This window comes from Bactrocera neohumeralis, chromosome 4 (assembly GCF_024586455.1).
Source record: "Bactrocera neohumeralis isolate Rockhampton chromosome 4, APGP_CSIRO_Bneo_wtdbg2-racon-allhic-juicebox.fasta_v2, whole genome shotgun sequence".
Classification (NCBI taxonomy): Eukaryota; Metazoa; Arthropoda; class Insecta; order Diptera; family Tephritidae; genus Bactrocera; species Bactrocera neohumeralis.
In genome coordinates this window covers 79681401-79708535 of record NC_065921.1, presented here as the reverse complement: position 1 = coordinate 79708535, position 27135 = coordinate 79681401, and the positions used below count along the sequence as shown (strand labels likewise).

Below are 27135 nucleotides of genomic sequence, written 5' to 3'. Positions count from 1 at the left end.
ATTCTCCTAGTTCGATTTCGAAAATTTGCTAACATAAGTAGTACAAGAGACTTATCGAATCTTTTTAAAAAAAAATTTTTGAAAAGCTTTCGTTACTTATCACAGATGTTCCTTTGAGCTTTTTTCAGTTGTTATACAAACTAAGTAATAAATTCGTTATAGATGTATAGAAACCACTCCCACATCATTTTGTATGCACTGAGTTATTGTAATTCCGGCTTTCTTCGCCCTTTTTCTCACACTGTACGCCAAAAGCGAGTGTGGGCTTTGTCTATTAAATGAATTGACAGTTTCAAAGAAGAATGTGAGCTGCACTCGAGATATGCAAATGAGTTGAGACAAATTGATGGAGAGGTAGAAAGCGAAAATACAGGAAGTGAACGCACAATAACAACAAAAAAACTAGAAATAAACCAGTAATTAAATAAAGATTTACACAAATGACACTAAAGACCGCACAACTATTGCCATCTATGAGGTGTAATAACTTAAAATAATCAAAACAAGCGTCCACAACTAAGAGGGAAAATTAAAATAAAAACATTTTTGAAGATCAAACTGTGAAAATTTCCATATTTTACCTTCACAATCGCCATGCATCATCGGTATATCGCCGCGTTGTTCGAAATCTAACGGCAATTGACGTTGCGTGAAGCGCTCATAACTGCTGTCCGAGTTGTAGAAGTTGCGCACGTCGCGTTTTTTATTTTTCTCTACAATGAAAAAGCAACAACAATTGGTAAATAGCAACAATAAATGCAAAAATGCAACAAAAAATATAAAATGTCAATAAAAAGTTATTTATTGCGCCACTTTCCGGCGTTTGCAGCCACAAACCACACTAAGCGCCTACTTACCACGCTCTGTGGTGACTTTCGTCTTCAGCATGCGCCTATTGCCGCGCCGATTGAGACCTTTCTGACAGTTGGCGCGCTGCAGCGCATGCTCCAAATTGCCATCAAAATGCAAGGGATATTTGCGTTCGCGGAACTGCGAAAGAGTATGAAAATTTACAGTTACTTGAGTTAACAGTTATTACTAATTCCAAATTTATGACACCTTCCGCTCGCTATACCACATTTTATTACGCATTTAAATCTGACTTACCAATTTAATAACCGGATCATCCATCTGTATGTACAATTTCGATAGGTTCATATCGAGCTCGTGTGCGTCGCTCTCTTTGCAATCGACTAGGAGCGCAATGCGGTTTTTGTGAAAGTGCAACGCCATCGAGCGTATCGTGCTCGTCTCGTTGATGTTCGGTATGACGAATTGTAAGGATTCCGTTACACCGCTGGCGCTAATATCCAGTGTAACACGCTGTTCGCGTCGATCCAGGAAAAAGGAGAATTTATGCTTCAACGTTGGGAAGTCGATCATGAAAAGTGCTTCGATGGAGATATGCAATTTGCGACGGGGGCTGTTGAATTAGAGTAAAAGAGAGAGAAAATGAAATTGGATATATATTTGATATTGTATAGCAAAAAGGTCGAAATTTCTTATTTTACGAGCTCAGTGTTTGACCCAACACCTGGAGACTTAAGAGATAAAAACTGCAAGGTTATAATCCGATCTCCGACTACTAGATTTATAACACCCAGTGTACAATAATTTCGGCTTACAGGAAAAATAAACTTGTTTTAGAATCAACATCCAAAATAGGTTTTAAGGTTTTTGTGCCACTTTTTGAAGTCAAAATCTGAGTTTCGGAGCTTTCTCAACGGTTGAAACACTAACGACAACTTTTCAGCCGCAAAAACTAGAACTATGAATAAACCCTTACTCTTTACAACACAGAGATGACACCATAGGACTCAGAGAGAGGACTCCATATTACTGTCAACTGGTACATGAGCATCATTGGTGTCTGATCATCTCTAGTTAAGCAATTACAATTTGTATGACTTTGCCATATCACAAGATATGGAATAATGCTAAAGATTACCAAAAAAATTAAGTTCTTTCTCTATCTATAATACTCAGGTTTGACTTTTATATATGAAATTTAAATGAAATTGAATTTCAGTAGTAAACTTTATTGATTTCGACTTTTAGTTGGATCGTATATCTTTCCATAGTGAAATGGCAAACCTTACTTAAAAGAAATGACAAAATTGCGGAAAAAATATAACTTCGTTACTGTTTTAGCGTCCTTATTGAAAAACCCTTGATGTAGGCAATGGGAGGGAAAAAATAAACATACAAAGAGCGAAATTTAGGCTTAGGTGTTGGTTAGTTAGGAGAGAGAAAAGAAATTATAGATAGAGAAAGGTAGAGTTAGAATGAGTGGAATAAAGATATAGACAGAGAGCGATAGAGAAGAAAAGTGAGTGAAGGAGTGTTGGAGATAACGTCTATATCACTTTCTATACAGCTGGAGCAAGTACATTATGTAAAGAATCTTCAACACAATTTATTGACTTTTAAATTCTATTGTCCATTTCCCACGTATTTTAATATACATGCATCATATACTTGTATATGTATTTCTCTCAAATAGCGTTTATGACTTACCGTATGTGTCGCATAGAAATCACACAATCTCCCTTTTTGATGTGTTGTTCCAATTCGGCGGACGCCACTGTGCAAAAAATTCAAATTTATTGGTTCAAAAATGTTAAATGATGCAAGTTTGAATGTGAAATATATATATGAAATAAAATGTATATAAACATATATATACATATACATATGTATAATATATATATTTACAATATTTATCAGCATGCTTAAATATTGCCGCGATTTTCGCCAAAACTTTGCAAAATATTTGGTAATCAAGGGAAGTTGTAACCGCAAATATTGATTAATAAATATTAAAAGCGAAAATCATGCATTCAGCTTTGGCACCCACCTGGATCCAGTGACAGTGATGATACATCGCCAATCCACAGTGTTGTGGCGACCAAAATAAATAAAAGCCGCCAATTCATTGCGCAGCTTCGAGAAAAACAAACGCGGTGGTCTGCAATTTGTTGTGCTTGTTGTTGTTGTAGCGCTTTAAAGCGGTTTATGAAACTTAAAAATTGTTATCTGATTTGATGTTGTTGCTGCTGTAATTCTTAAGTGTTTGCATATGTAAGTATGTGTGTACTTGTCTCTGATATTTGTCGGCGTCTTATCGAATATTCGTCAGCTGCAAAAATTTACAAAATAAACAGAAAGCAAATGAAACAGGCATTACGAATTGCAAGAGCAAAGTAAATACAAGGTATTGTGCCACCAAGTTTGCTTAAATTCATGAAGAATTTTATTTACAAATATTTTATTTTTATTTTTAATTTATTTGCAAAAATGATTTCTGAGCTTAAGTTGTTGGTGTGGGCAGATATGACACTAAATAAAAAGATTTACTTGAAAAAAAATATTTTTTAATACATATAGATATTCAATTTTTCTATAGTCCTAATTAGCTACAACAAAAAAAAATATTTATAATTAAATCTTCCAGCAATGACTGGACATTTTTTTAAATTTGTAGCGATTTTTTTGACAATACTTTCCCCTCTCGAAATTAAATATGAATTTCTGACTTCTGATTTCTGACCTGAAACAGTTTGTTTTTCTTGTTTGTAAAAGAAAGACTAGCAGAAGACTAAAAAAATAGTGACCATCAAGTAAAATTGAGTTTGAAAAAAAAAAATTTTCAAAACCAGAAAAAAAATTCGAGTTCGATAAAAATATATATTTTCGAAACCCAAAAAACTGAAACAACTAAAAATTAAAAAAAATAAAAATTTCCAATTTTTCAAAATAATTTTTTTTTGTTCTTAAATAAAAATTTCCAATTTTTCAAAATAATTTTTTTTTTTTAAATAAAAATTTCTAATTTTTCAAAATAATTTTTTTTTATTATTTATTTAATAAAAAATAGTTTTTGATCACAAGTGCAAATAGTTTTATTTGCTTTGATTAAAAATCAGAAATTTGACTTTCAAAAAAATGTTTTTTTCAATTTTATCATTGAATTTGAAAAAAAATTAAATTCATAAATACTTATGGTTCTAAAATAAGAAAACCAAACATTCAAAATATTAATAATAGCGAATGCTTCCCTTTTTATTTAAAAAGCAAAAAGTTTTGATGAACTGCAAACATTTTTTGTTATTAAAAAAAAAAAAAACAAAAATTAAAAAAAAAAAATTTATATATAATTTAAAAAAAACAGCACAATTTTTTTCAATAAAATATTTTTATGCATTTTTTTTTTTTTGAAAAATATTATTAATTTAAGAGGAGACTTTAAATTATTTTAATTAAAAAAAATATTAGAACACATACATATTTGCTACAAATTGTTTGAACATTATACATATGTATGTATATCAAAAAACTTCAATTCGAAAAAAAATTTGAAATATAAATAAGATGAAAAAATTATATTTTTGTATTTATTTATATAAATATACATATAATCTATTATATAATATAAATATAAAAATATTTTTTCAAGAAAAAATTTCATAAAAAATTTTGTTTAAAATAAGTTTGTTTTTTATTTATTTTTTGGGAAAGAAAAAATTTATTTGAAACAAAATTTTTTATGAAATTTTTTCTTGAAAAAATATTTTTAGAAAACAATATATTAATTTAAGAGAAAATCTAAAATTTCCCTAATAAGAAAAATTACTAAAATATATTTTTGCTAAATGTATTGATAAACTGATTTTTCTTATATTTAGGAAATAAAAAGTTTTTTGATAATTTTTGGATAAAAAAAATGTAAAATTTTTGAAAACAAGAATTTGAAAATTCAAAAAAAAAAATTGAAAGTTTTTCAAAAATAAATTTTATGAAATTTCTGCGAAGAATATTTATTGCAAAAAAATATTAATTTAAGATAAATTTATTAATTTAATAAGAAGTCTTAACATATTTTAATAAATTAATAATCCTAAAAAAAATTTTCCCAAAAAGAAAATTTTCGCTAAAATTGGGAAAATATAATTAAAGAGCGAACTGGACAGTTTTGAATTTTTTTTCACTAAATTTTTCAAATTCAGATATAAAAGATAGTTTAAGTACGGTAAACAAATAATTTTTTGCATTATGATAAATGAATTTATTTTTTTTAACAAAATTTTTTGCCTAAAAATATATTTTTCAATATTCAAAAATTGTTTTCCCAAAAATGTGCACAAATCACAGAGCTTTATGCCAATGCCATCGCGCGTAATTAAACAGTAGCCAATTGGCTAGTCAAACACACAAATCTATTATCATTTAAGCGTTGACAGCTGAGTTGATAAAAGACCTCGCACAACACAAACAACACACATACAAACACACACACACAAGTGTCAACTACAAAAATCGTGCGTCGCTGCGTCGTGAAGGTGGGTGAACGGGAGAGAGACGGTGCGTTTGGGTGGAAGCGTGTTACTCGTTACACCACATCCATTGAGGCAGCGTCGCAGAAATGTCATCGTGTGGAATGTGGCAAAGAGACAAACCGGCAAATGCAACCAAATTCAGTCAACAAATGTTGCCGTTGCCATAATTGAGTTGCGCACGACTTGTCAACACAGTTGGAAGATGCCGTAGCCGCAAAGGCAAATGTGACAACAACATAGAATAAATAAATTTATGCACAAGAGAGAAATAAATTATAATATTCTTTATGAAAAGGCCAAAATTTGTTATTGCTAGAGAACAGCTGGAAAATCCACGTTTATTATTTACTATTTATTAAAAATTATTTGGCATGCTAATATTTTGGAGGGGCGGCCAAATCGTTAACTCAAGCGCATTAAAGGCTTCACTGCACCCTCTGTTGCTAAATGATCACCAAGAGAGAGAGAGAGAGAGATAGAAGCTGAGAACAGCGAAAAGAGCAGAAAGTGACGATGAGGTGAGCGAGTTAGGAAGAAAGTGAAAGACAGATAAGGAGGTCTTATGTAGTACTTCGTTCCGTTTGCTTATTATACTATATTTTCGTTCCCACATGCCTGTAATTCTCAACCAGCTTATTATTTTACCAAATTTGTGACTAGAGTGTGATAGAGTTAAACACAAGGTTCAACCGTCTTTTCATCGTAGCATCAATTACAAATGGTAACTGGAAAGACAACCCTTTAATAGATATTCGACAAGGGTTGTTTTCCTCATTGGTCCAACGTTTATAGTTTTTATCAAAGAGAGCAAGGTCTTGCAATTATTGTAAGACACCTGAAGCTGGCAGAGCCTACACAAAAGACGAGATACCACGCAATATATATCATGAGGCTTTAAAATATACGGACATTATGTTTGATCTCTGTTTGAAAAGTGCTTCCAAAGTAAACATTTTGGACCTAGATCTGTTGTTACAAATGATATAACTTCCTAATTGACTTGAAAGTGGAAGTTCTTTTCCAAAGGGGATTAAGAAACTAAACCTAGTAATTATACTCGATTTCTGGTTGAACATGAAAAACAAAAAATAAGAGCGCGAAAATGACTGACACTATCTGTTTCAGTGACTTAAATACCAATATATTCATGGATGCATAAAAACATTCATACATTATTGGATAATATTCTACCGAATCGGCCCCGTCCAGCTCGCAGTGAAGAAAATATAGCAGCGCGCTGAAAGTGTACACGAAGACCGTCTATTCGGCGCCGTTCGCAGTAACTCGGACTGACGTATGGAATGACTTGGCGTATTTTTCGCCGAGATCTTAAATCGAAAGCGTACAAGAAACAGCTTCTGCAATGCGCTCAATCTTCTCAAGCTTTGTTCTATGGGCTCCTGAAAAGTTCCAAGAAGATCTGACGTTTTCGAGCCAAATTTTGTTCAACGATGAGGCCCATTTCTGGCTCAATGGGTATGTAAAAAAGCACAATTGCCGCATTTGGGACAAAGAGCAACCTGAAGAGATTCAAGGGCTGCCATTTCATCCAGAAAAAACAACGGTTTGGTGTAGTTTGTGGGCGGTGGAATCATCGGTCCGAATTTCTTCAAAAATGGTGACGGTAAGAACGTAACTGTCAATGACGACCGTTATCGTGCTATGATAACCAACTATTTAATGACTAAAATGGAAGCTCATGATCTCGGTTTAGACATTTGGTTTCAATAAGGCGGCGCCACTTCTCACACATCGCATAAATCAGTGTATTTGTTGAAAGAACTCTTCGGTGAGACTTTTTCCTGCAGGGATATGTAAAGTCTAAAGTCTATGCGAACAGTCCCGCTGCGATTCAGGACTTGTAGGAAAACATCACGCGTGTCATTAGCAGGTCGAACGAGTCTTCGTATATTAGACTTAATGGATGGACTAACTGAGAAGTAGACGTAGACGTCTTACACGATGAGAGAAAACTAAGTTTTATTTATAAACATTTTAATTTTTTGATTTATGTCCTTTGCTAAGAAGAATCAATAAAAATATTTTTATCTTTTTTTTCCTCTCTCGAGCTGAGAGCTCAACTTAATTTGATGCAATCCCGTTAAGTAAATTGCCAAACCAGTCAGCCCGCCAAATAAAGCCTTCCATTTAGATTGTTGCCAGCTGAAGAGTACTAACACAGTCAATAAGAATAAATCTACATTTATGGGCAAAGCCAATCAAGCTGTACTCATTCGAGCTTTTTCAAAAGTGTCCCGCAATTTGGATGCTTCAAAAGTTTCACAAGTCGCCAAGCGGTGTGGTAAGAAATTAGCTCACTCAAATATGCTTAAATGGACTGTAAGCTAATTATATAAATATATATAAGAAGCTATATCATAACCGCAAAACCACGAAGCAGCGATTGTGTCATACACCAACAAAAGCTACCAGTTTTCACTTTCTTAGTAATTGTTTGTCAATTTCTATGCGCGACGCAGGAAATAGCAGCTTAAATGAATTCCTCACAACCCACGCACTTGAAATGACATGTGAAAAAACTCGGTAAACTGAATTGTGTAGAAAGGAAATTCCAAGCGGCTTTTCTTGCCCACCAACACACGCTTTGCAACTCGGGCACCTTTAATCGCCCAACCGCTGTTTGTCGAAAAGCTCACTAGTGTTTGCTTGAAAGAAAGCAGCGGGTAATCAATACAGCCGATCAGTGACAGTTGAAGTGTCACTTTTTCCCCCCAATTCTTTGTCAACATTGCTACGTACTTATGCCTACTTAAGTTTACAAGTCTTCGTTTATGTGTAGCAGCATTCGGCTATCTAACGATCAGTGCGTCTGTCAGTTTGGCTTGATCGCACAGCGACGATCTTCATATCTCATATGTATAATCTGTGCGACTGTCGGATCAGCATTCTTTGACTCGGCAGCAACAACAACAACGCGCCGTAGCTGTCATTTGGCCTGCTGTGAGCTACTGAACTCACTTTGTGACGGTTTGATAAGCCGCTTACAGCTTTTTGCCGCTGCAATCGATTGTTGGCCGCAAGGCTGACTAACTGTTGTTACAATTGTACACATTTTTATTGCATTTTATGTTATGTGACTTGTGTACTTGTTACTTTTCTTAGGCTCTGAATAATTTCTGCTCTTCATTAGACTGAATGAAGTCAACATTGGTACTAGAAACGATGGATAAAAGTGTTAATAATCGCCTAGAGAAATGTGAGCGATGAAGGAATCAGTTATATTGCTGTCGAAAGAGATCATCAATCTTTTCTGCAATGTTTCGTGTATATCTTGATGTCAAGGTAAATGAAGAATTCAAAATTAGTGGAACTAACTCTACATACTCTCATAAAAGGCACAGATGAACCTGGAAGATTATTGGAAATTGCTTTGAAATCAAAAAGTTCAAAATTTCAATCTACCTCATGGTAATGTCGCTGCTGCTGAGTTGAATAGTGAGTCGGAGCTGTTGATGAGGAAGAACTATCTTTAAGAAGCGATTTCTTAATATCTAACCACAACGATCTCCTTTTTATCGTTAACTTTAAGTTTTAAGTCACGCAGTAAGCTCGGAAATAAAACTTGTTTTGGGGGTTTTTGAAGATTTAGAACCTTCCATCAACCTTTAGTTACTTTGACCCATTTTCTTAGGAGATTTCCGACTGGATACATTGAAAACCTGTTATGATAAACTCTTTTCTGATAAAATCTACCTTTTTGTTGGAGGATCGATGTGAAGAACAAGCGTAAATACTTTATCCATGCCTTAGCCTTAGACTGGCGTATGTAGCGATATACTTCTTCTTCTTTATTGCTCCGTTTTCGCGATTCATCTCTCCAATAGAGTGGAGATCTTCCACTTGGAGCTGGAGCGTTATCATCCATTCGAACGATATGACCTATCCGCTGCCTGTGGACGTTCACTTAGGAGTGGCCAGAACACGGTCCCTTGTAGGAGGATTTACTACTGAGCAAAGTGTTTGAAGGGACCATTTGAAGACAACTTTTGACTGAAAATATTTTATAAGCAGAAATCCAACCTCAACAATGACTATGCCTGACGAAATTCGTAACAGTCAGTCTATCTCCGACCAATACAAAGGTTAGCTTAAACTTTCTTCGATACCCTTCTTTACTGCGAACAAAGCTCTAATAACCAAGCCAATTCAGTAAAAATATATCATCAGCAAAAATGAAAGTCCTGTCAGTCTATGGATATTACAGACAGCTTCGGAACTAGGCTCATATTTACTACCTAAACCTAAATAAAATACACATATAAGACTCAGAAAGGCTAATGAGCTGGGCATGTATCATCAATCTTCTGATTCTGCTACAATGAGGATCGGATGCTATTTAAACCAGAAAGAAGCTACGAGCTGAACTTCGGTCGATTAAAGTAGCTCATACATCAGCAATTAATTCCATCTGGATAGTACAAGTTTCCATTCCTAGACTAACTAAAATTAAACTCAGCTTTAGAGAATTTGTTCAGCTTACACCTGGCACCCCTAAGATACTTTTGAAAGTGACCAACAAACGAATTGATATTGTTTATTGGATATACATTCCTCTTCTACAAATTCGAAGAGTAAATTAATCCATACACCCGCACCACTTAGGATACAGTATACCTCTCGCTTCATGCATTTCAAAAATATTTTTTATAATACATTCTTCACTTGCATTTCCAGCACATGACATCACTTCCTGCGCCGCGCTCGCAGCACTGCATTCGAAATTTACAGCGTTGCAAATAAGTAAAGGCAAATCGTTGACATTTTTACTCTTAATATCGCGACAAAATATTTGAATCTTATTAAAGTCATAAAGCAGAATGTGCGAAGGTGGCAGGCAAACACCTACACCAAGAGCGCGACACAGAAAGCTACAGAGTTGAGTACCCCTTAAATAAGTTATACAAATGAAGTGAGTTTTGACTATTCATTTTTTGCAGCCAATAGTAATGAGTGATCTAGATAATGGCTTAACGCGACAAAGCACTTTTTTGGTATAAAAAAAAGTAAAGTGAAGCCTGAACTTATCTGGAACTGAAAAGGATCCGTTAGGCAAGCTTTCTACGAACACAAATACTTTTAAACTTCGCTTTTGCGCTGTCATTTATTTTTTTTCGAAACCACCACTTTTTCATATATTCAAACACCATGCAACGACAGGACACTCACACGTTGCAAGACGCTCTCTTCACATTTTCACAGCGATCATCTCACACAACACAACACAACACATAGCAAAAAAGGAACCTTTTGTAAACAAGATCCACAAGATCACCACAAAGGCGCTTTCCGCCGCCCACTTACAACAAGCAACCACTCAGCCCAACTAAGCGCGCCCCAAACACTTCGCGCGACGCGTGCACAAGAACTTCAAAAACACACTAAAATTCTCTGCGCTCACTCACCGCGTGACACGACGCTCGTGTAGTACGGCGTAGAAATGATTAGCGCGTTCAACGCGATCAGTGGGATCACCGTATTCGGCGCGTGTATGCAACTGTTGCCGCTGTCAAACGTCAACAACAAATGTTGCGCGCTTGGCTGCTGCTACAACAACTGCCAGCTCCTGCTGTTATTGCTGTTGCGCTGGCTGTTGCTGCCACCAGTTGACAAAAGTGCTAGCGGCGACTTTTTATGGCGATTGACGAGCGCGCCAGGTAGCCGCCAAGCGAGTGATCGACGATCTGGCCGCGGTCACGGCGGTGGCGGTGGCGCTGCATAAACGACATGTACCAAATTCGTGTGGCGTGTTGTGCGAGCAAAGTGTAGCGACTTGGCTGGTTGGTTGGCGCATATGCGCACGCGCGTAGGCAGACGAGTTTTTCCGCAAGTCAAATGGTTTTTGGGTAGAGAGTTGGGCAGCAGCGGCAACAGCAGCAACTTGCGCGTTGTTAGTCGCCGTTAGCGACAGCAAATGCAACAGCTAGAGTCGAGTCAACATGTTCTCATGGTTGGGACAGCTGTTGTTGGCTGTCAGTGGAAAATTCAAGCAACGCGCGCCACTACATTTGTCTGCGGCCACGCGCTTAGTCGTCGAGTTGTTTGTAGCACGCGAGCGCTTTTTAGCCATCGAACGTGTTCGAAGCGCGCCGACGAACAAGCAAACAAGTAGTTGCACCAATTTCAATAAGCTCATACATACTCCTTTGATGATACAGTGGGCGCTAGTGTTGGAAAAAATGTATGTGGTCCGTAAGGTTTCTATTTATTTTTTTAATTTCTTTTTGTTTGCAAAACGTAAATTTATTTTTCTTGGCTAAAGTAAGTACCTATTGGTGTACTGCTTGGCAATACCCTCTGGCAATGGTCTTGTACTAAAAGGTGGTAAAGAGGCTTCTAACAGCAATAAAGCTTTAATGGCGTCAATTCAGTGTAAGTATTGCAAATTTTCCTTCCCTAAAATTTAGTTCCATTGCTGAGTGTTTGAAAGCAATCATCAAAATAGTCTGAAAATACCGAAGCTCCGTCGGATTTTGATTCGCGTTGTAGACTGAACACTCACTTTTGTACAAATTTGAAAGTAATGGAAAAGTCTCGCATAAAACACTGTAGTTTCTCTGACAGGGTGGTTCCTCAATTAAAATTTGTGCTTAGTTGACCGTAATTTAACGATAACGGTACTCGTGCAACGATATGAGATCGTCAAACAATGTTCTGGGGCTTGGAAGCTCCGTTTCGTAAGATCTCGATTTAATATCTGATCCAAAGTTACAAAGTTCAGGCCAGACACTACAGAAGACATTTCGAAATACGGAAGAACAAAATCTAGAATCTGGATATGTGTTTTGTAATGCCAGCTTTCAGTGAGAAGATCTCTAAGACACTAAGGTAATATGGAACCATAAAGATTAAGCTTTAATAGAAACAAGAGAACAGAAAAGAATTCGAGCTACAGAGCTGAATAGTGAAGATACAATCTTCTGCAAGGGTTAGCTGTACACCGTACGCTGATGACATCGATATCATTGGCCCTAACATCCGCGCCTTTAGATCCGCTTTCTCCAGACTGGATAAGTAAACGAAACAAATGGGTCTGAGGGCAAGACAAAATATCTCCTGCCATCAAACAAACAGTCGTCGCCACTGATGATAGTTATAACTTCGAAGTTGTAGATATTCTCGTCTATCTTGGAACCAGCATTATCACAAAGAATAACGCGAGCTTCGAAATCCAACGCAAAATAACTCTTTCCAACTGGTGCTGCTTCGGACTGAGTAGGTAATTGAGAAGTAAAGTCCTCTCTCGACGAACAAAAACCAAACTCTTTAAGTCACTCATAATTTCCGTCCTTTTATATGGTGCAGAGGCTTGGACGATGGCAACAACTGATGAGTCGACGTTGCGAGTTTTCGAGAGAAAGGTTCTGCGGAAGATTTATGATCCTTTGCACATTGGCAACGGCAAATACCACAGTCGATAGAACGATAAGCTGCGCTGGCTAGATCCTGTTGCCCGGAGTCAACGCAGTAGATACCCGCCAATCAAGACCTCAGCTCCATTAGAAAGACTAGGTGGAGAAGGATCTGGGTACCCTTGGAATCTCCAAACAGCGAAAAGGAAGGACGACTGATGCGCTAAATAATATATTTTACCAATATTTTTCTAACCCAAACCCACTGTGCACACAGAGTACAGCGCGCATTTCAAACTTGTTAGTCAGCCTGCTGGCAAGACACAGCGCTGCTTGTTGTCGTCGAAACGCGATCGTGCCTTCGGGTGTATGTCTGCACGTGTGCGTGTGCGCTTGCATGTTGGTTGCGGCAACAATTTTGGCGCCTACGCATTGCACACAAACAATTCAAACGACCAATCGAAATGTGTTGTTAAAAAATAAGCGAAGTAGGAAAATTAATATCTTTCCCATAAATAAAGTTAAACCAAAGATAAAAACACAAATCTGCAGAAAAGCGCAGAAAAAGACAAAAATAAGAAAAATCGTAAAGAAAATTGATGTAAAAATTAAATCGATGATTGCGTGCTTGACCAGTTAACGGTGCATTTTTTCGGCCACGAAATCGATTACAACGCGAAAGTGGAACGTTACACATATTCCGTCGAAGTGGTGGGCAGCAGAGGGGCTGCCGTATGACAGATACACCTAAGCGTGCTAAATTGAAATTTTTATTGGAAATGGTGGGATGAAGCTGGTTAGCACTTCTAATTGATTGGAAAAATATTTCGAAAAGCAAAGTTAATATATTAGGTAACTGATCAATGGGTTATCAAACAATATTTAAATACTAGTTCAAAACTTAATATATATTTTTAAATTATGCTAAGAACTTCGGGGGACAAAAATATGATAAGATCGTTATCGGCTAAGGAAAAATATATTTTTGTTCAAAAATTTTAAATTTAAGCCACTGTAAAATATATCAATAATTTTAAAAAAGGTAGTAAATGTCCAAACCGAGCAATGAATGCACTGAGTATTAGTTAACGGTTGGAATTTCGTCTCGTTTTCTTTCAACACCAGATCAATTTGATTCGTTTCTCTATTGAAATAAGAGTTAACAGTAAAAATGAAGCTTTTTGGTTGATAAACTCGATATTTGGTCAGTTTTATAAATAATATTATGGACAAAAAAAGGGTTCCATAAAAGTAGCCATTTCAGACGAACCGCAATACCGAGAACCACGTTTTCAGATTTCAGGCTTAAAACCTAAACTTTGTTTGCGGCGGTTTTTCGATTTGTAAATGCTCTTATAAAGTCTCTGCTCACCCAAACCCTTGGTAATTATTCGATAAAATTTTGATTTATATGAAATTTAAGGTCCATTCACATACAACTTTCAACTTTGCGTGACAGTTCATACTAAAACAAGGGTATGCCATAACGAATGCTTTGCTTTTAGTATTTCTCACTTAAAAAAATGGAGACAGTTGCTTAGCAAAGCGTAAAAAGTAAAAAGAGTTGCCCAATATTTTCCTTGACTCCACGTCGAAAACTTTTTATGTGAATGTACAAAATCGTTCATCAAACTCTTCTGTCAAAATAAATGTCTAACGCAAAGCGAAGCAAAAGTTCTATGAGATCAAAAAATATAGAAAGGCAGGCAGCGAGAAACGAAACCACAGAGATAGACTGACAGGTATAGGGAGTAAACACAAAACAAGAAGTATCTAGAAAGAGCGATCTCAAACACATTACGGAAGGAGATCCTTGGCTTCGTGTCGAGAATTTTTTATGTGAAAGCGTACATCAAACTCTTCTGTCAAAACAAATGTCTGACGCAAAGCGAAGCAAAAGTTTTATGCTTAGTCTGTCATGTCAAGCATTAAGCCTTCGCATTGAATAATGTATTGTTTGGTCTTACTTGACATATGTATGTAGATCTCGAACCATTTCTTATATATCTGAATAAAATTATATTTTGTCGAGAGAGGGAAAAGAGACCCTTAATTATTCCGAAGGAACGAAACAATTTTAAGCCCATAAAATTCTGATGTAATAACACCGTTTTTAATATCTCGGGTTAACCTTAACTTACATAATGGCAGTTAAAAATTCAAGAAGAGGATTTCCACTTTTAGCCTTTATAACTGTTCGTCTCTTTTGCTCTAAAATCTTTCTAAACTCTCCTTATTTCAACCTCGAGAATACTGATTGTGTTTGATAGTTCACATTAGAAAGAGATAGTGATAGAGTTTCGAAACAAATTAAAAAAGGGAGAGATGGAAAGTGAGAACGAGACGAAACAAGGGAGAAAGGTTGGCAGATAAAGAGATTAAAGACCGAAGAAAGAGATTAGTTTATATATATTTAGCGAAACTATGGAGAAATGGAAATTTAGAAAGATTGCGAGACCATAACAAGAAGAAGAAGAAGAAGAAAAATATACATCGACAGTCGAAATTAGAGAGATAGGTTGATTGAGCTTCATAGAGAAAACAAAACATGGAGTAGCTAGAAAGAGCAAGATCAAACATGTTACAGAAGGATGTAGGGAGAAAACAACCAAGAGAGTATTGAAAGGAGAACAATGAAACTAAAATAGGCGCTTAAAAAATAAGATGATAAAGTAAACAGGCTTTAAATATTGTGGAACTAGGAATTAAGTTTCTTGAGGAATTCGGCGGAATTATGGTCAGAGAAATTTAAGTTGGAATTGAATTTTTTGAAGGGTTGTGCAAGATCTATTAAAATTCGGTATGCTAGGGTTAGTTCTCACAGAAACAATTTCATAAAAAGAGAAATATATTCCTTTGTTAATATAAAAAGTTAGTTTTCTCAGAATAAAAAAAGGCAGGAGTTAAAAGTTGGTTTCTTTTGTCGAAGGAGAGACCCTTAGCCTCACAAACTTTAGAAATATATTTTTTTCAACTTTTGATATCTTGCTTTAACAATATATTAAAAGTTGACTTTGTATGCAGTTTTAGAAAGTCCATTTACAACGTTTTACAACACTACTTTTTCATCTTTTACAACTTCACCAGTTTCCCTTCAAACACACCCAATTTGTCAAAGCTAATTAAAAGTAATTTCCTTTGAACACACTTTATTAGCAGTTTGATTACCCTAAAATGCGGCAAGTAACAGCAAAAATGTCCAAACTCTATAATAGCAAATAAATTAAATGACAAATGCGGCCTATAAAAAGTGGCTTGTATGTGGCGGAGACAAAAATGCCGCTGTAGAAAGGCAACAAAACGCTGCGAGACTCAACCTTTCGCTTTCATTAGTTAAACGCCCACCTTTGAGCCGCTGTTGTTAGTTTGTTTAACGGCTTGCCAAGCAGTTAACAGTTCACTTGGCTAGGCAACGCAGCATTAATCGAAATTCAAAAGACCAAATATGGTAGATGCATAAATCAAGTTGAAATTAAAATTCAAAATCAATTCAGAAAATTGGAAAATCAACTTCAAATCAAATCAAATTTCAACATTATTAACTTGATTGCTATTGTAGCTCATGCTAATGCAAGCTATCAAGTCAATAGGCGGTTGCTGCATAAGCCTGATAAATGAGGTGTCAACGTGTGGCAAAATAAACGATTTTTTACAAATTTCAATATAAAAAAAATGAAAAAAAATTAATTTAATAAAAAAATGACAAAAAATATATGTTAAAATATATATAAAAAATTTTTATGCCTACACACAAATAAAAATTTAATAATATACATATACACAGACACACAGCCGATATTAGTTTATTTCTTATTTTATATTTTTCTTTAATCAAATTCATATGCACTGTCATCTTCCGCGCTGCGCTTGTGCCCAAAAGACTTCGTCGCAGTTTTCAAATCATTACGAAAAGTGCAATAAATTTTTCAACGTTGCAAAGTTTTACGAAATATTTATTTACGATTTATTTGCTATTGTCCACATAAATATTTTTCTTTGGTATTTTTTACGAAAATTGACATATTTATTTAGCCAGCTATGTGGCAAGCTAGCGCTTGATTATTTATGTGGTCCCTACGTGGGATGAAGTATGACATGAAGATATATATAAATTTCACTTTTTCCTTTTGATTGGCAGTAAATTTGAAAGAGAGGGGAGATAAATAGATATTTATGTATGTATGTATAGATTTAATTTGGAGCCACTACGTATTGAATTCAACTATATTTTAATTAAATTTTCTTATATAAAATATATGTGAATGTCTCTCATGAAAATTTTTTTTTATAAAAAATTAAAATTCGTAAAACAAAATTATACAAATATTTTTTTAATGGAAAATATCGTTAAATTTTTTTAATTATAATAATTATATTTTTATTTGTCTTTATTCTTTTATATTTTTTTCCGAATTAATTCTTTTATATATAAATTTTTTTTCTTCTATTAAACAATTTTTTTTCATAAACGAAAAAATTAAAATTCGAATAATAAAATTATATTAAATATTTTTCTTAATTTTTTTAATAAACAATATTTTTTTAATCTTTTTTTTTATTCTTTAATGAAGTTTTCTTAGGAGCAATATTTATTTCTTCACTTGACTATTTGATATAATGTTATTATTATTTGGTTCTACTGAGAAATAAAATTTTCTACCATTTAACATTTTATAAAATATTATATATTATTTTTTTTTAAGTAAAAATATTTTTTTATATTTTTATTAAAATTATTTTTATATCTTTAATGTAACACTTTTTTCATAAAATAAAAAAAAACAAATTCTTAAAATTAAAATTGATATGTTTAAAAACAACATATACTGTTTTTAATTTAATTTTTATAAAATGTTTGTAGTTAATATACTATTAATTTTTTTTCTAAAATAATATTTGACGGAAATCCAATTTTTTTAATTTAATTCTAAAAAGCAAATTAATTTTATGTAAAATACTATTTTTTATAATAAAAATATTTTAATATCGGTTATAACGTAAAAATAAATCTTATCTATTTTCATAACGTAAAAATAAATCTTAAATAAAAACAATAGGAAAAAGAAAAAAATTAATTAGATTAATTAATTTTTTTAATTTTTTAAGTAAAAACCATATAGGTTTTTTTTGATTTGTAATAATTTTTAATAAAAAAAATATTTGTTTTTAATTTTTACTTTTTAGAATTTTCAAAAAAAAATTTTTTTTTTAATTTTTAATGAAAAATATTTTTTTTATTCCGGTATTGCGTTTAATTTTTTTATATATCGTTTTCAATTTAGTAAAATTTTGTTAGTTTAGTGCTTTTAATTTTGGTTTTTAAATAATTTTTGAATTTTTCCAAATTTTTCATGCAATTTCTTAAAATACATATATATTTCAATATGTCTAGGATCGTAAGTTCTTAAAAAGGTTATATTTGCAGAAACCTTTTAAATATGTAGTGGTTTTTTAGAAAACAATTATTAATTTTTTTTCAATTCCGAAAAATAAAAATGTTTTTAATTTAATTAACATTATTTTTTTTTTTTCATTATGCTTGAGCCCATTGAAGTCCAGCCGACCCGTTCGCATTCTAGTGATAGCTAAGCAATGCTATCTTTCTTATCAGCTTTACAGTTGCCTACGATTCCGCTATATACTCATACGCAGATACTAGTCTTATTACAAAGTGGAACGATGTTATTAATAACGCGGTTAGGCATTCCTTAACAAGCCCTGAGCGCACAGTCAGTGAGCTCAAGGTTAGTATCGCCACCCTGCTACACAGTGGATAGCCACATCTTTGAAGAAGGCTACACTCCGGAGCAGTAAACCTACTGCGGTCTTAATAAAAGCAACCTCAGCTCGAAAAATACTACAATCGTCAGCAAGTCTGATATTGTAGTTGATATAGAACTCTTGACATTCTTCTCAAGCTTTGACCCCCCGTAAAGAAGGTCACAGACTCTCTCCTCCAACGGCTTCTACCTACCCACAGCTCAGCACAAGTATGGGGTCGGAGAAAATCCGCAGAATTTAGTATGACGAAACCAAACCAAACCAGATTCTCTGAATCTGATAACAACGGCCATATAGGTATGTATGTATGTACCTTCCTGTGACTTAGGAACTTTTAAATTCATAACATTCACAACAATAACAGTAAAAACTATGAAAGAGAGACAAATGCTTCGAGTGGGAGTCTATATTTTGACAATTCTGGGTTTCTTATAGGACCAAAACCAGATTGAAGAATATATCAAATGGTTATTCTTTATTTATTGGTACTTTTAAGGGTGTTTTGAAATAAAAAAAATTCTCTGAAACCCCTCAATCTTTGTGAAGTCTCTTAGAGCTGGTAGTACTTAACCTTGAGAGATACTTGAGAGATAAAATATTTCGTACAATGATAAATATTTCTATTAGATTATGAGCGCTTTAACAGTATTTTTCGGTCAAGAAATATTTCATTTGCCTTTCCTGTACTTACCTCTTTAGTATGACAAAGGTTATTAGTACTATAGTTGCTTAAAAATATTTTCACATATGTTTTTAACAATTTTTGTTTTTTACTCTTAAAAATCATGAAATTATTTCGGCAGTAAACTCTGTAAAATATATATTTTCTTTGCACTTCATGTGTTATATATATGCATCCATTTTAATGCTTATATACTGTATTTTGTATGCACTGCAAAATTTAAAATTTATTTCATTAAAGACACACACGCGCACCCTTTAACCGCGCACACGTTTCTGAACTGCCCGGAGCGGTAACAAATCACCGAATCCCGAACGCGAGCGTGCAATTGCCAAACCACAGCGGCTGACGCCTGACGCACAAAACAGCCTAAGGTGAAGCATTTAAAGATCCAATAAAAACCGAATACGCCGGATGACGTTGCCGTAAAAAAGCGAAATTAAAATAATTTCGGCCATTAGTGGACCGCGCGCGCGGCTAAGGAGCGCGCGAAATGAAAACTAAAAACTCAAAACAAATACGAAACACACGACAAATGACAGCGAAAACGACAACCGCCAAAAACATTTACAACAATAACAATTAAGACAAAGACAAGCAACAACAACAACGCATGTAGAACAAGTGACAAGCATGTCAAACGGTCGGTGTGAAGCCAATAAAAACAAGGCAATAAAACTAATAAAAAACTAAATAAATAAATAAGAATGCCAAGCGGATCAGGATGCCAAGCAGCGCTAGCATGAGGGCAGCGTATTAAGAAGATTAATGCTGATCCCGCCATACTGTGGGCTGACGCGATTGGCAGAACGCGCAACGCTTTTCTGTGGCTGTTGCTACAGCAAGTGAGTCCATCTGATGAATGGCGGCACGGCACCAAGCGTTCTTGTAAGAAATTATTTAACAGCAAAATTATTTTTTATAAATAAATTAGTGTGAATTGGAGGACCACACGGCGGCACAGTGCTTGTGTAAGCGCGCTTATTAAAATACCAACACAATTGCCGCGCGGTAACAATGCGTTGTGGTTAATTAAGAAGATTTATGCGCGCGCTAATGTTCTGCGCCCATTAAGCGAACGCAGAACCTAAACGAAAAGATACGCGAAACACGAGCGTTGATAAGCTTGCCGCGCGCTGTACCGTTAAACATTAAAAAATTATGTATTTCACCTTTTTTTGACGCGCGCAACACGAAAGTAAACGATGAACCAACGCACACGACGCACAGCGATTGACTGACACGGCCGCAAAGGCAGCGTGAGCTGCCAAGCCACAAGCACGGTGAAGACGCCGTCGCTGAGCATAGAAGATCAATAAAATATCAGCTAGCCGGAGATCAGTGTTAGCCAGCAGCTGAGAGCTAAACAAACGCGGCAGCGAAGTGGCTGTAAAACAAGCAGCAGAAGCTGTAGCGGTGGCAACAAGCATAAGAAGTGGCAGCTGAAGAATAAGAGGTGGCAGGGCCACAAGCAAATCGACTAACCTAAACAACAACAATATGCTCATGCGAGCAGAACTACTACACAGTTTACTACTCATAGTATTTGTTGTGGTTGTGCTGGTAGCCAGCTTAGCGGTTTTCAACCTTGTTGCAACAACGCAACGCGCAGCCACAACACAAACAACACCGAAACCGTGTGTCTGCCGCAATAAAGTGATAAAGTAATGATCGACGCTGGCGCAAGTAGTAAAGGTACGGCGCAGCAAACCAGGTAGTGTGCATGTTGCACGTACATACGTATATGCAACGCCCACGTGCATGCGCACTGAACTGCGCTAAGCTGTGTTGCCGCGCTGCGCCGCGTTCGCACGCAAGCCGCTAATGCTTGCTGTCATTGCTTTTGTTATTAGTGTGATTGCTATAGCTGTTATTGCTGCTAGTGATGACTGTTGTTATTGTTGCTGTTGTTGTTCTTTGATTGCGCTGTGTCTCTGCGTTCTGTGTTGGCTCGATCGATTTGTCGCCTGCTTGCTGCAGCGCCAGTTTAGGTGCAAGCGCGATACCTAGACGTCAACAAATAAATACGAAGGTGACACAACAACAACTACGAAAACAGTAAAAAATAATAACAACAACACTGTGAGTAAGAAAAACAAACGGGTTATCAGCGTTGCGCTTCCACAGCTTCTAGTTCATGTAGGTATGGTAGGAAGGTGGCATCCAGCCAACGCATGACCATTCTCCCATGACACATGACAAAGCGCTGCGACATATTTGCATTTCGCGACACTGTGAGAAATTACTGAAGTCAATTTACAGGTTTGTAAGAGGAAGTTCAACTTGATTTTTAAGCCGCAAAACCAAAAACCCACAAGATCACATCAATAAACCAATTAACGTCCTAAATCCGATATATGAAGATGGAAACCAGCGAATCTCAAATCTACGCTTTCTTTGCATTGCAAAAATTTGTTTAGAAATCTTTAAAATTTTAAAGACATTAATCCGCTGCTAAGCAGTTTTTGAATTTTAATGAAAGAGCTGCGGAAATTAATCATTATCGGTGTTGAATAGAGCACCAAGAAGTTAGACTAGTATCGGTTTTTATTTTATAGTGATTTCTGATAATGTGAAACGAAGTACATAGTATTTTTCGGAGAAATGGTAGGACTCTCTAGCCTAAGCCGGTGTAAATATCAATGTTACCACTGCTTCATTTTTGTGTTGTTTCTACGTACATCATATGTCAACCAAACCGCATTCAAGCTCAATGATCTTAAAATTATTGCATCGTCTGAAAAATTTCAAAAATGTCATAACCTAAAATTGTTTTGCAGAAAGAGTTTAAAATCGTTTCTGATACGGAGAAAATTAGCTTTGATGTCAAGGTGATATATGTATATACGCATTATAACTCGTAGCTCCTCAAAGCAAGATCTGGGACAACCCCTATACAGTATTAATTCTATTATTGTTAATCTTCACCATAGTCCAGTGAGAGGAGACTCCTTTTTCTTTAACTTTGGTTGGTTAGGGTCTGAGTCCAAGTTTTCTTCAACTGTTATAATTGTGTAGAATACAAACAACGGGTTTTTTATTGGTTTGATATGCCTTCAACTGAGTCATGAAGCTCCAAATCATTTTTTTAAAAGAATCGTCTAGTTTTTTTAACCTGCTCTTGTTTTAAGTTTAAGCTGAATTATTACTAGTGAAAATATGTTACATACAATTTACAACTTCAGGAACAAAGGATACAACTTTTGAATACTGAAGTCTCACCGAAATCTTCTAGTGTCCGTTTGAAAAGTTTGCTCAGAGACATCGTGGTCTTTTCCACTTTTTGAAAAATTTATTTCAACTCCTCCATCAGCATCCGAGAATCCAGCTTGTAAAATATAGTTTCTTTGAACTTTCGAAAATTTCGGATTTCGAACTTCCTTTTGTTGTTATGAGCTTGGGTTGGTCGCCTGACACAAATGGCTTCATAAAAGGTTTTAGGAACTTTCAAGTTTAAACACTTGCCAAAAAGGGCTTCTCTGGGATCGATAAACAACTGAGAAACAGGTCCCTTTCTCAATGAACAAAAATTAGGCTCTCTATAAGAGTTTGATTGTTCCAGGCGCATAAACATGGATTATGACGATCCGATAAGAAAAAGCACTTGGAGATTTCAAAAGAGCTGTTCTCAGGTAATTCTTTGGTGCCATCCGGGTCTGGAGATCGAACGCAAAATGACGCTTACCAACAGGTGCTACTTTGAAATCGGTTGGCATTTGAGAAGCAGATCCCTCACTCGAAGAAATTACGATCATTATTCCCGTCCTATTTCACGGCACAGTAATTTGAACGTTTAAGATCTGAGATGAGAAAGCACTTGGTGCTTTCGAAAGAAATGTTCTCCACAAGGTCTTTGGAGCCGTCCGGCTTATCGCTGATTAACGAAAAAGATGCAACTATGACCTGTATGAGTGTTACGGTGACATGGATATAGTTAAGCTCCTTCGATTCGAGATGCATCGCTGTACAATGGAAGCAAGTGCACCCACGCATCCAATGGAGTGGCATAGCGACCTATCTGCACTTGAGATGTACAACTGGCGTGACCTTGCAAAGGGTAAATGCAATTGGCGAAGTTTTGTGCTTTCGGCGCGGACCGAAACACTTTTGTAGTGCCAAAGAAGAAGTAGAAGAAGAAGATGAAAGCGCTTAGTTAGAGATTAAAATAAAGTTTTTTTGGAGATAAATTTGGATCGCTCTTCTCTTCAACCTCCAACGCTTCCTCTTCTCCAACATAACTTCAATATTTGTGCTAAAACATATGGACCGGTATCAATTGAATTCCAGAGTCTTAGCAATACCAATTTATCCGAATTGCTCGATAGTATCCACATCGAACAGTTTGAAAATCGCTGAAAATCATTTAAATATTTTCATTTGCTAAATTTTAAATTTTTTGAAAGTGTTCTAGAATGAAAGTAAGCACATACATACATATATCTATACTTATATATAAATTTCGTATGTAAACACATTTCCGAAGCCAACCGAGTCAAGGGCTTAAGGAAGCAATAAAGTGAGTAAAAAGTAAATGCCTTTGAAAGCCATGGAAATTGATTTGTTGGCAACTCGTAAAGTAAATGCGACACGCATGACAGCCAATCGCCCAAGCGCACCGCACATAGCTCTATGCACTTCCAGCCACATATACATATACATATGTATGTATGTATTAGTTTGTTGTTGGTAGCAGGAAACAAGTGGCACTCAGGCCGTACGCCAGCAGGCGGTCGAGCCACAAACAACACACGCGGCCTTTGTTGTTGGCTGTCAACTGCTGCTGCCGGCAGCAAGCGACCAGTAGTCACACGCGCACACACACAAGCGTGTGTGTATGCTCACGCACTGCGTTGCGCGGCGGCGGCGATGAGTGATGCGTGCACGCCGCATTGTTGATGGGGCACTTAAGCCGCACATTGGCGGCACGGTGACAACCTGTAGCCGCACACAAACAAAAATAAATAAAGTGACACGCATAGAAAAGCCTAAAACAATAACAACAAACACATAGAAATGGGTGACATAAAAAATTACAGAAAAATATCTCTCAATTGGATATATAAATACATTTTGGCGGCACCAAAAAAATATGAAAAAGTTAAAAATATATTTTGTGGCAATTCATAAAAATAAAATCAAATTGATATATGCCAAAGTATATAACAGCAATTAAAAATACATGAATATAAAAATTATTTTTTTATTAATTTCGCACACGAACCAAAGCAAAGTGTGCGCAATATTATTACTTGTATACGCACATACATATTTATAGCGGTATATATACAAGCATATATGTGCATATATAACCAATAAACATATAAATAAAATCATAACATACATACCTATCTCCTATCCTGCACTAACTTGCCAGCAATTGCAGTTGCTTGCCACTAGTAGCTCCAACTTGCTCCACTTTGTTGTTTTTGTTATTATTCCTGTTGTTGTTATTATTGTTGTTTTTGTTATGTGTGTTGCTGCAATCACACCACTGCAGAAATAGCGTAGATTTTTCTTCATTATGTCGCCTTGTGTCACCAAACATTAGCTGCCTCGCACAAACGGCATTTGTTTGGCAAGCACTACAGTTCGCCTTGGCCTGTGAGGAATTATGATAGTCGTACGCTGTTGTTGTTGATTTGAGCAGAGTTGCCAACTGGTGGCTTTGCATAGAGCTTTTGAATTTAAGGGGACCACTATATACCAGTCTTGATTAACTGGATCTTCTCAGATAAGTGGACCAGGCTAATTACAGAAAGTTGTCGGGTCTTCGAGAGACCGAGAAGAATAAAATAGTTCATCAGTCAGTCAGAAGAATTTGAAGTAGAACTAGTCAAGACTTCGAGAGTGAATTTGAATTTTGATAACTAACTGTTTTAAGCTTTGGTAGGGCAAAGACCTTATGCTTAGGTTAGGTTTCTTGGGAAAATAGGCTGTGGCAGTTGGAAACTACAGTTTTAATCTTTGAACTATAATAAGATATTTACAATACGGTAAACACTCTCCAACCCTTTCTGTTTAGTTAAATATACATTTTTAGGCAAATTTCTTATCTTTCTCTTCATGAATAGATTGATCAGTTGCTTGAAAACGGCACTTAAGCCATTATTTATTTCATTGTGCTTCCAAGTTGTAAACAATTAACCCATGTTCAGCGACTGAGTGGATCTGAAAAAAGTATTTAATTTTTTTCCACCCTAACTGCCCCCTATCTTGTAAGTTAGAAAATGGAGAGTCAAGAAGGATACCCTAACTGAACCGACTGAAGACTAGAAATTCACAGATATTTGTATAATGTGTTAGTGTGTCTTCATCCTCCGCACATTCTCTGCATTCTGTAGACTCCATTTGACCAAGTTTCTGAAAGTGTGAGCTTCATTTTTTTTACCTAATATGGGAAATTTTTGATCTTATGGCAAGTATTTCATGGTATTCCCCGTATTGTTGGTATTCCTCCAAATGCTCCAATACTTCAAGCAACCTTTGAAGGAGCTTAATGGAGAATTTCATTCCCGGCTGCCCAAGCGGGCCAGGTTAGGGCAGGTTAAGAGATCTATTCTAGCATGAATACACTTGGACAGCTTATTCATGCCAGTCCATTGTGATACCTACAACTCCTATATTATTGAGCATAAGACCAGCAAAGCGCTTTGAGCCTATCAACAAATTATTGAGACGGGTAGCGTCAGTTACGGCTGTGTTTCCTTATATGCCAAAGGTTAGCACTGCCTAGATATTTCAACTCGTCTGCCTTCTCATTTCCTTCTATTTTTATATGACTGGTTAGCTAGATAATTTTCAATCAAAGCTCACTTGGAGCCTACCGTTAACACTTTTGGCCTGAACGACTGAATTATAGTTATTTAGTTTGAGTTTATCTTCTGTGTACGGATTGCTACAGTAGAAACTTGTCCCTGTGCCTGTTTCACTCTTTCAACTATCGGTGGATACATTGATATTGTTGACATAGTTACTGTTGATCGGACCAGTAGTACCTTCCTTCTTCACTGAAGAAGAAAAGCGTTGCACTTAACTCCGCATAGAAGTAAGACAGTTTCGCCTCCGCTCTGTGCATCCCGGGTAACGCCAAATGACCTGCGGTCTTCATGCTCTTATAGAACTCCTACAGACCATTGACTCCTGACCGACACAAAATATTCTTAGGATGACGTTTTTGGATTTGGTTAAAACCTCGGCTGGTAGCCGTGATATTTTGGCATCTAAAAATGTAGAGGTGACACTCTGCAGAAATGGCTGCTAGATTAATACACAGGCTGCCGTCCCCTTAATACCCATCATCGATAAGTTGATGTGGTAAGTGCACTTTGAGATGACTCCCTCTTTGCGCTGGTCGGCTCTGAACGTACTGCATCATAAGGGAGAACGTTAACCTCGCCTTTTCCTCATCACTAAGGCCTTTTAACCATGAAAGTTTACTACTTTTCCGGTATGTGGATAGCGGCTTTGAATGGAGGTCTTCAAACATGTGAAATGCGAACAAAACAAAAAAGACGGTGTGTAACTAGGTCAGAATCGACTTCCATGCAAACAAACCACAACTAGGCCAGCGTTATTACCGAATGTTAATACGAGAACGCATGTTCCACCCGAAAGCAGTCGTAAGGTAGTGAAATTGACAGGAATCTGCCAACAAGTAGGTTACTGTATTAGACCGAAAGTAGGGTTACTGTATTAGACCGAATCCAGTAAAAGAATTTCCGCTAGGATCAAGTTGTTGGGATGCCCAGCAACTGCTAAGGGTACCGAAAAAAGCTGAAATCTGGCATCACCAAACCACTAAGATCTTAGAACGCTACGACGGCAAAAATGCGGAACAGGAATCTGCACGGCATGCTAGCACACTTGAGTAGGCTAAGACAGCGGAGCTGAACTGAGTGGATCGAGCAATGCCCAATCAGCTTTAAAGAGAGATGTCAAAGCGGTTGATGTCTGTTTGAAAGTAAAT

At 36.0% G+C, this 27135-nt stretch overlaps 1 protein-coding gene across 2 annotated transcripts in view; it reads right to left on the bottom strand.

The window, feature by feature from the left end:
- Window positions 1–10879, bottom strand: part of LOC126757162 (cartilage oligomeric matrix protein-like) — a 33958-nt gene extending 23079 nt beyond the window's left edge. Inside the window, exons 1-6 of one of the 2 annotated variants that reach the window (XM_050470848.1) lie at window positions 10659–10879; window positions 2858–3139; window positions 2518–2584; window positions 1108–1423; window positions 858–990; window positions 582–713 (exon numbers count right to left, since the gene is read on the bottom strand). In XM_050470848.1, the coding sequence (XP_050326805.1) occupies window positions 582–713; window positions 858–990; window positions 1108–1423; window positions 2518–2584; window positions 2858–2936 (727 nt within the window). In that variant the 5' untranslated portion in view covers window positions 2937–3139; window positions 10659–10879. The remainder of the gene's footprint in view (window positions 1–581; window positions 714–857; window positions 991–1107; window positions 1424–2517; window positions 2585–2857; window positions 3140–10658) is intronic. The other variant, XM_050470849.1, reaches the window with a different exon arrangement.
- Window positions 10880–27135: the final 16256 nt, after the last annotated feature.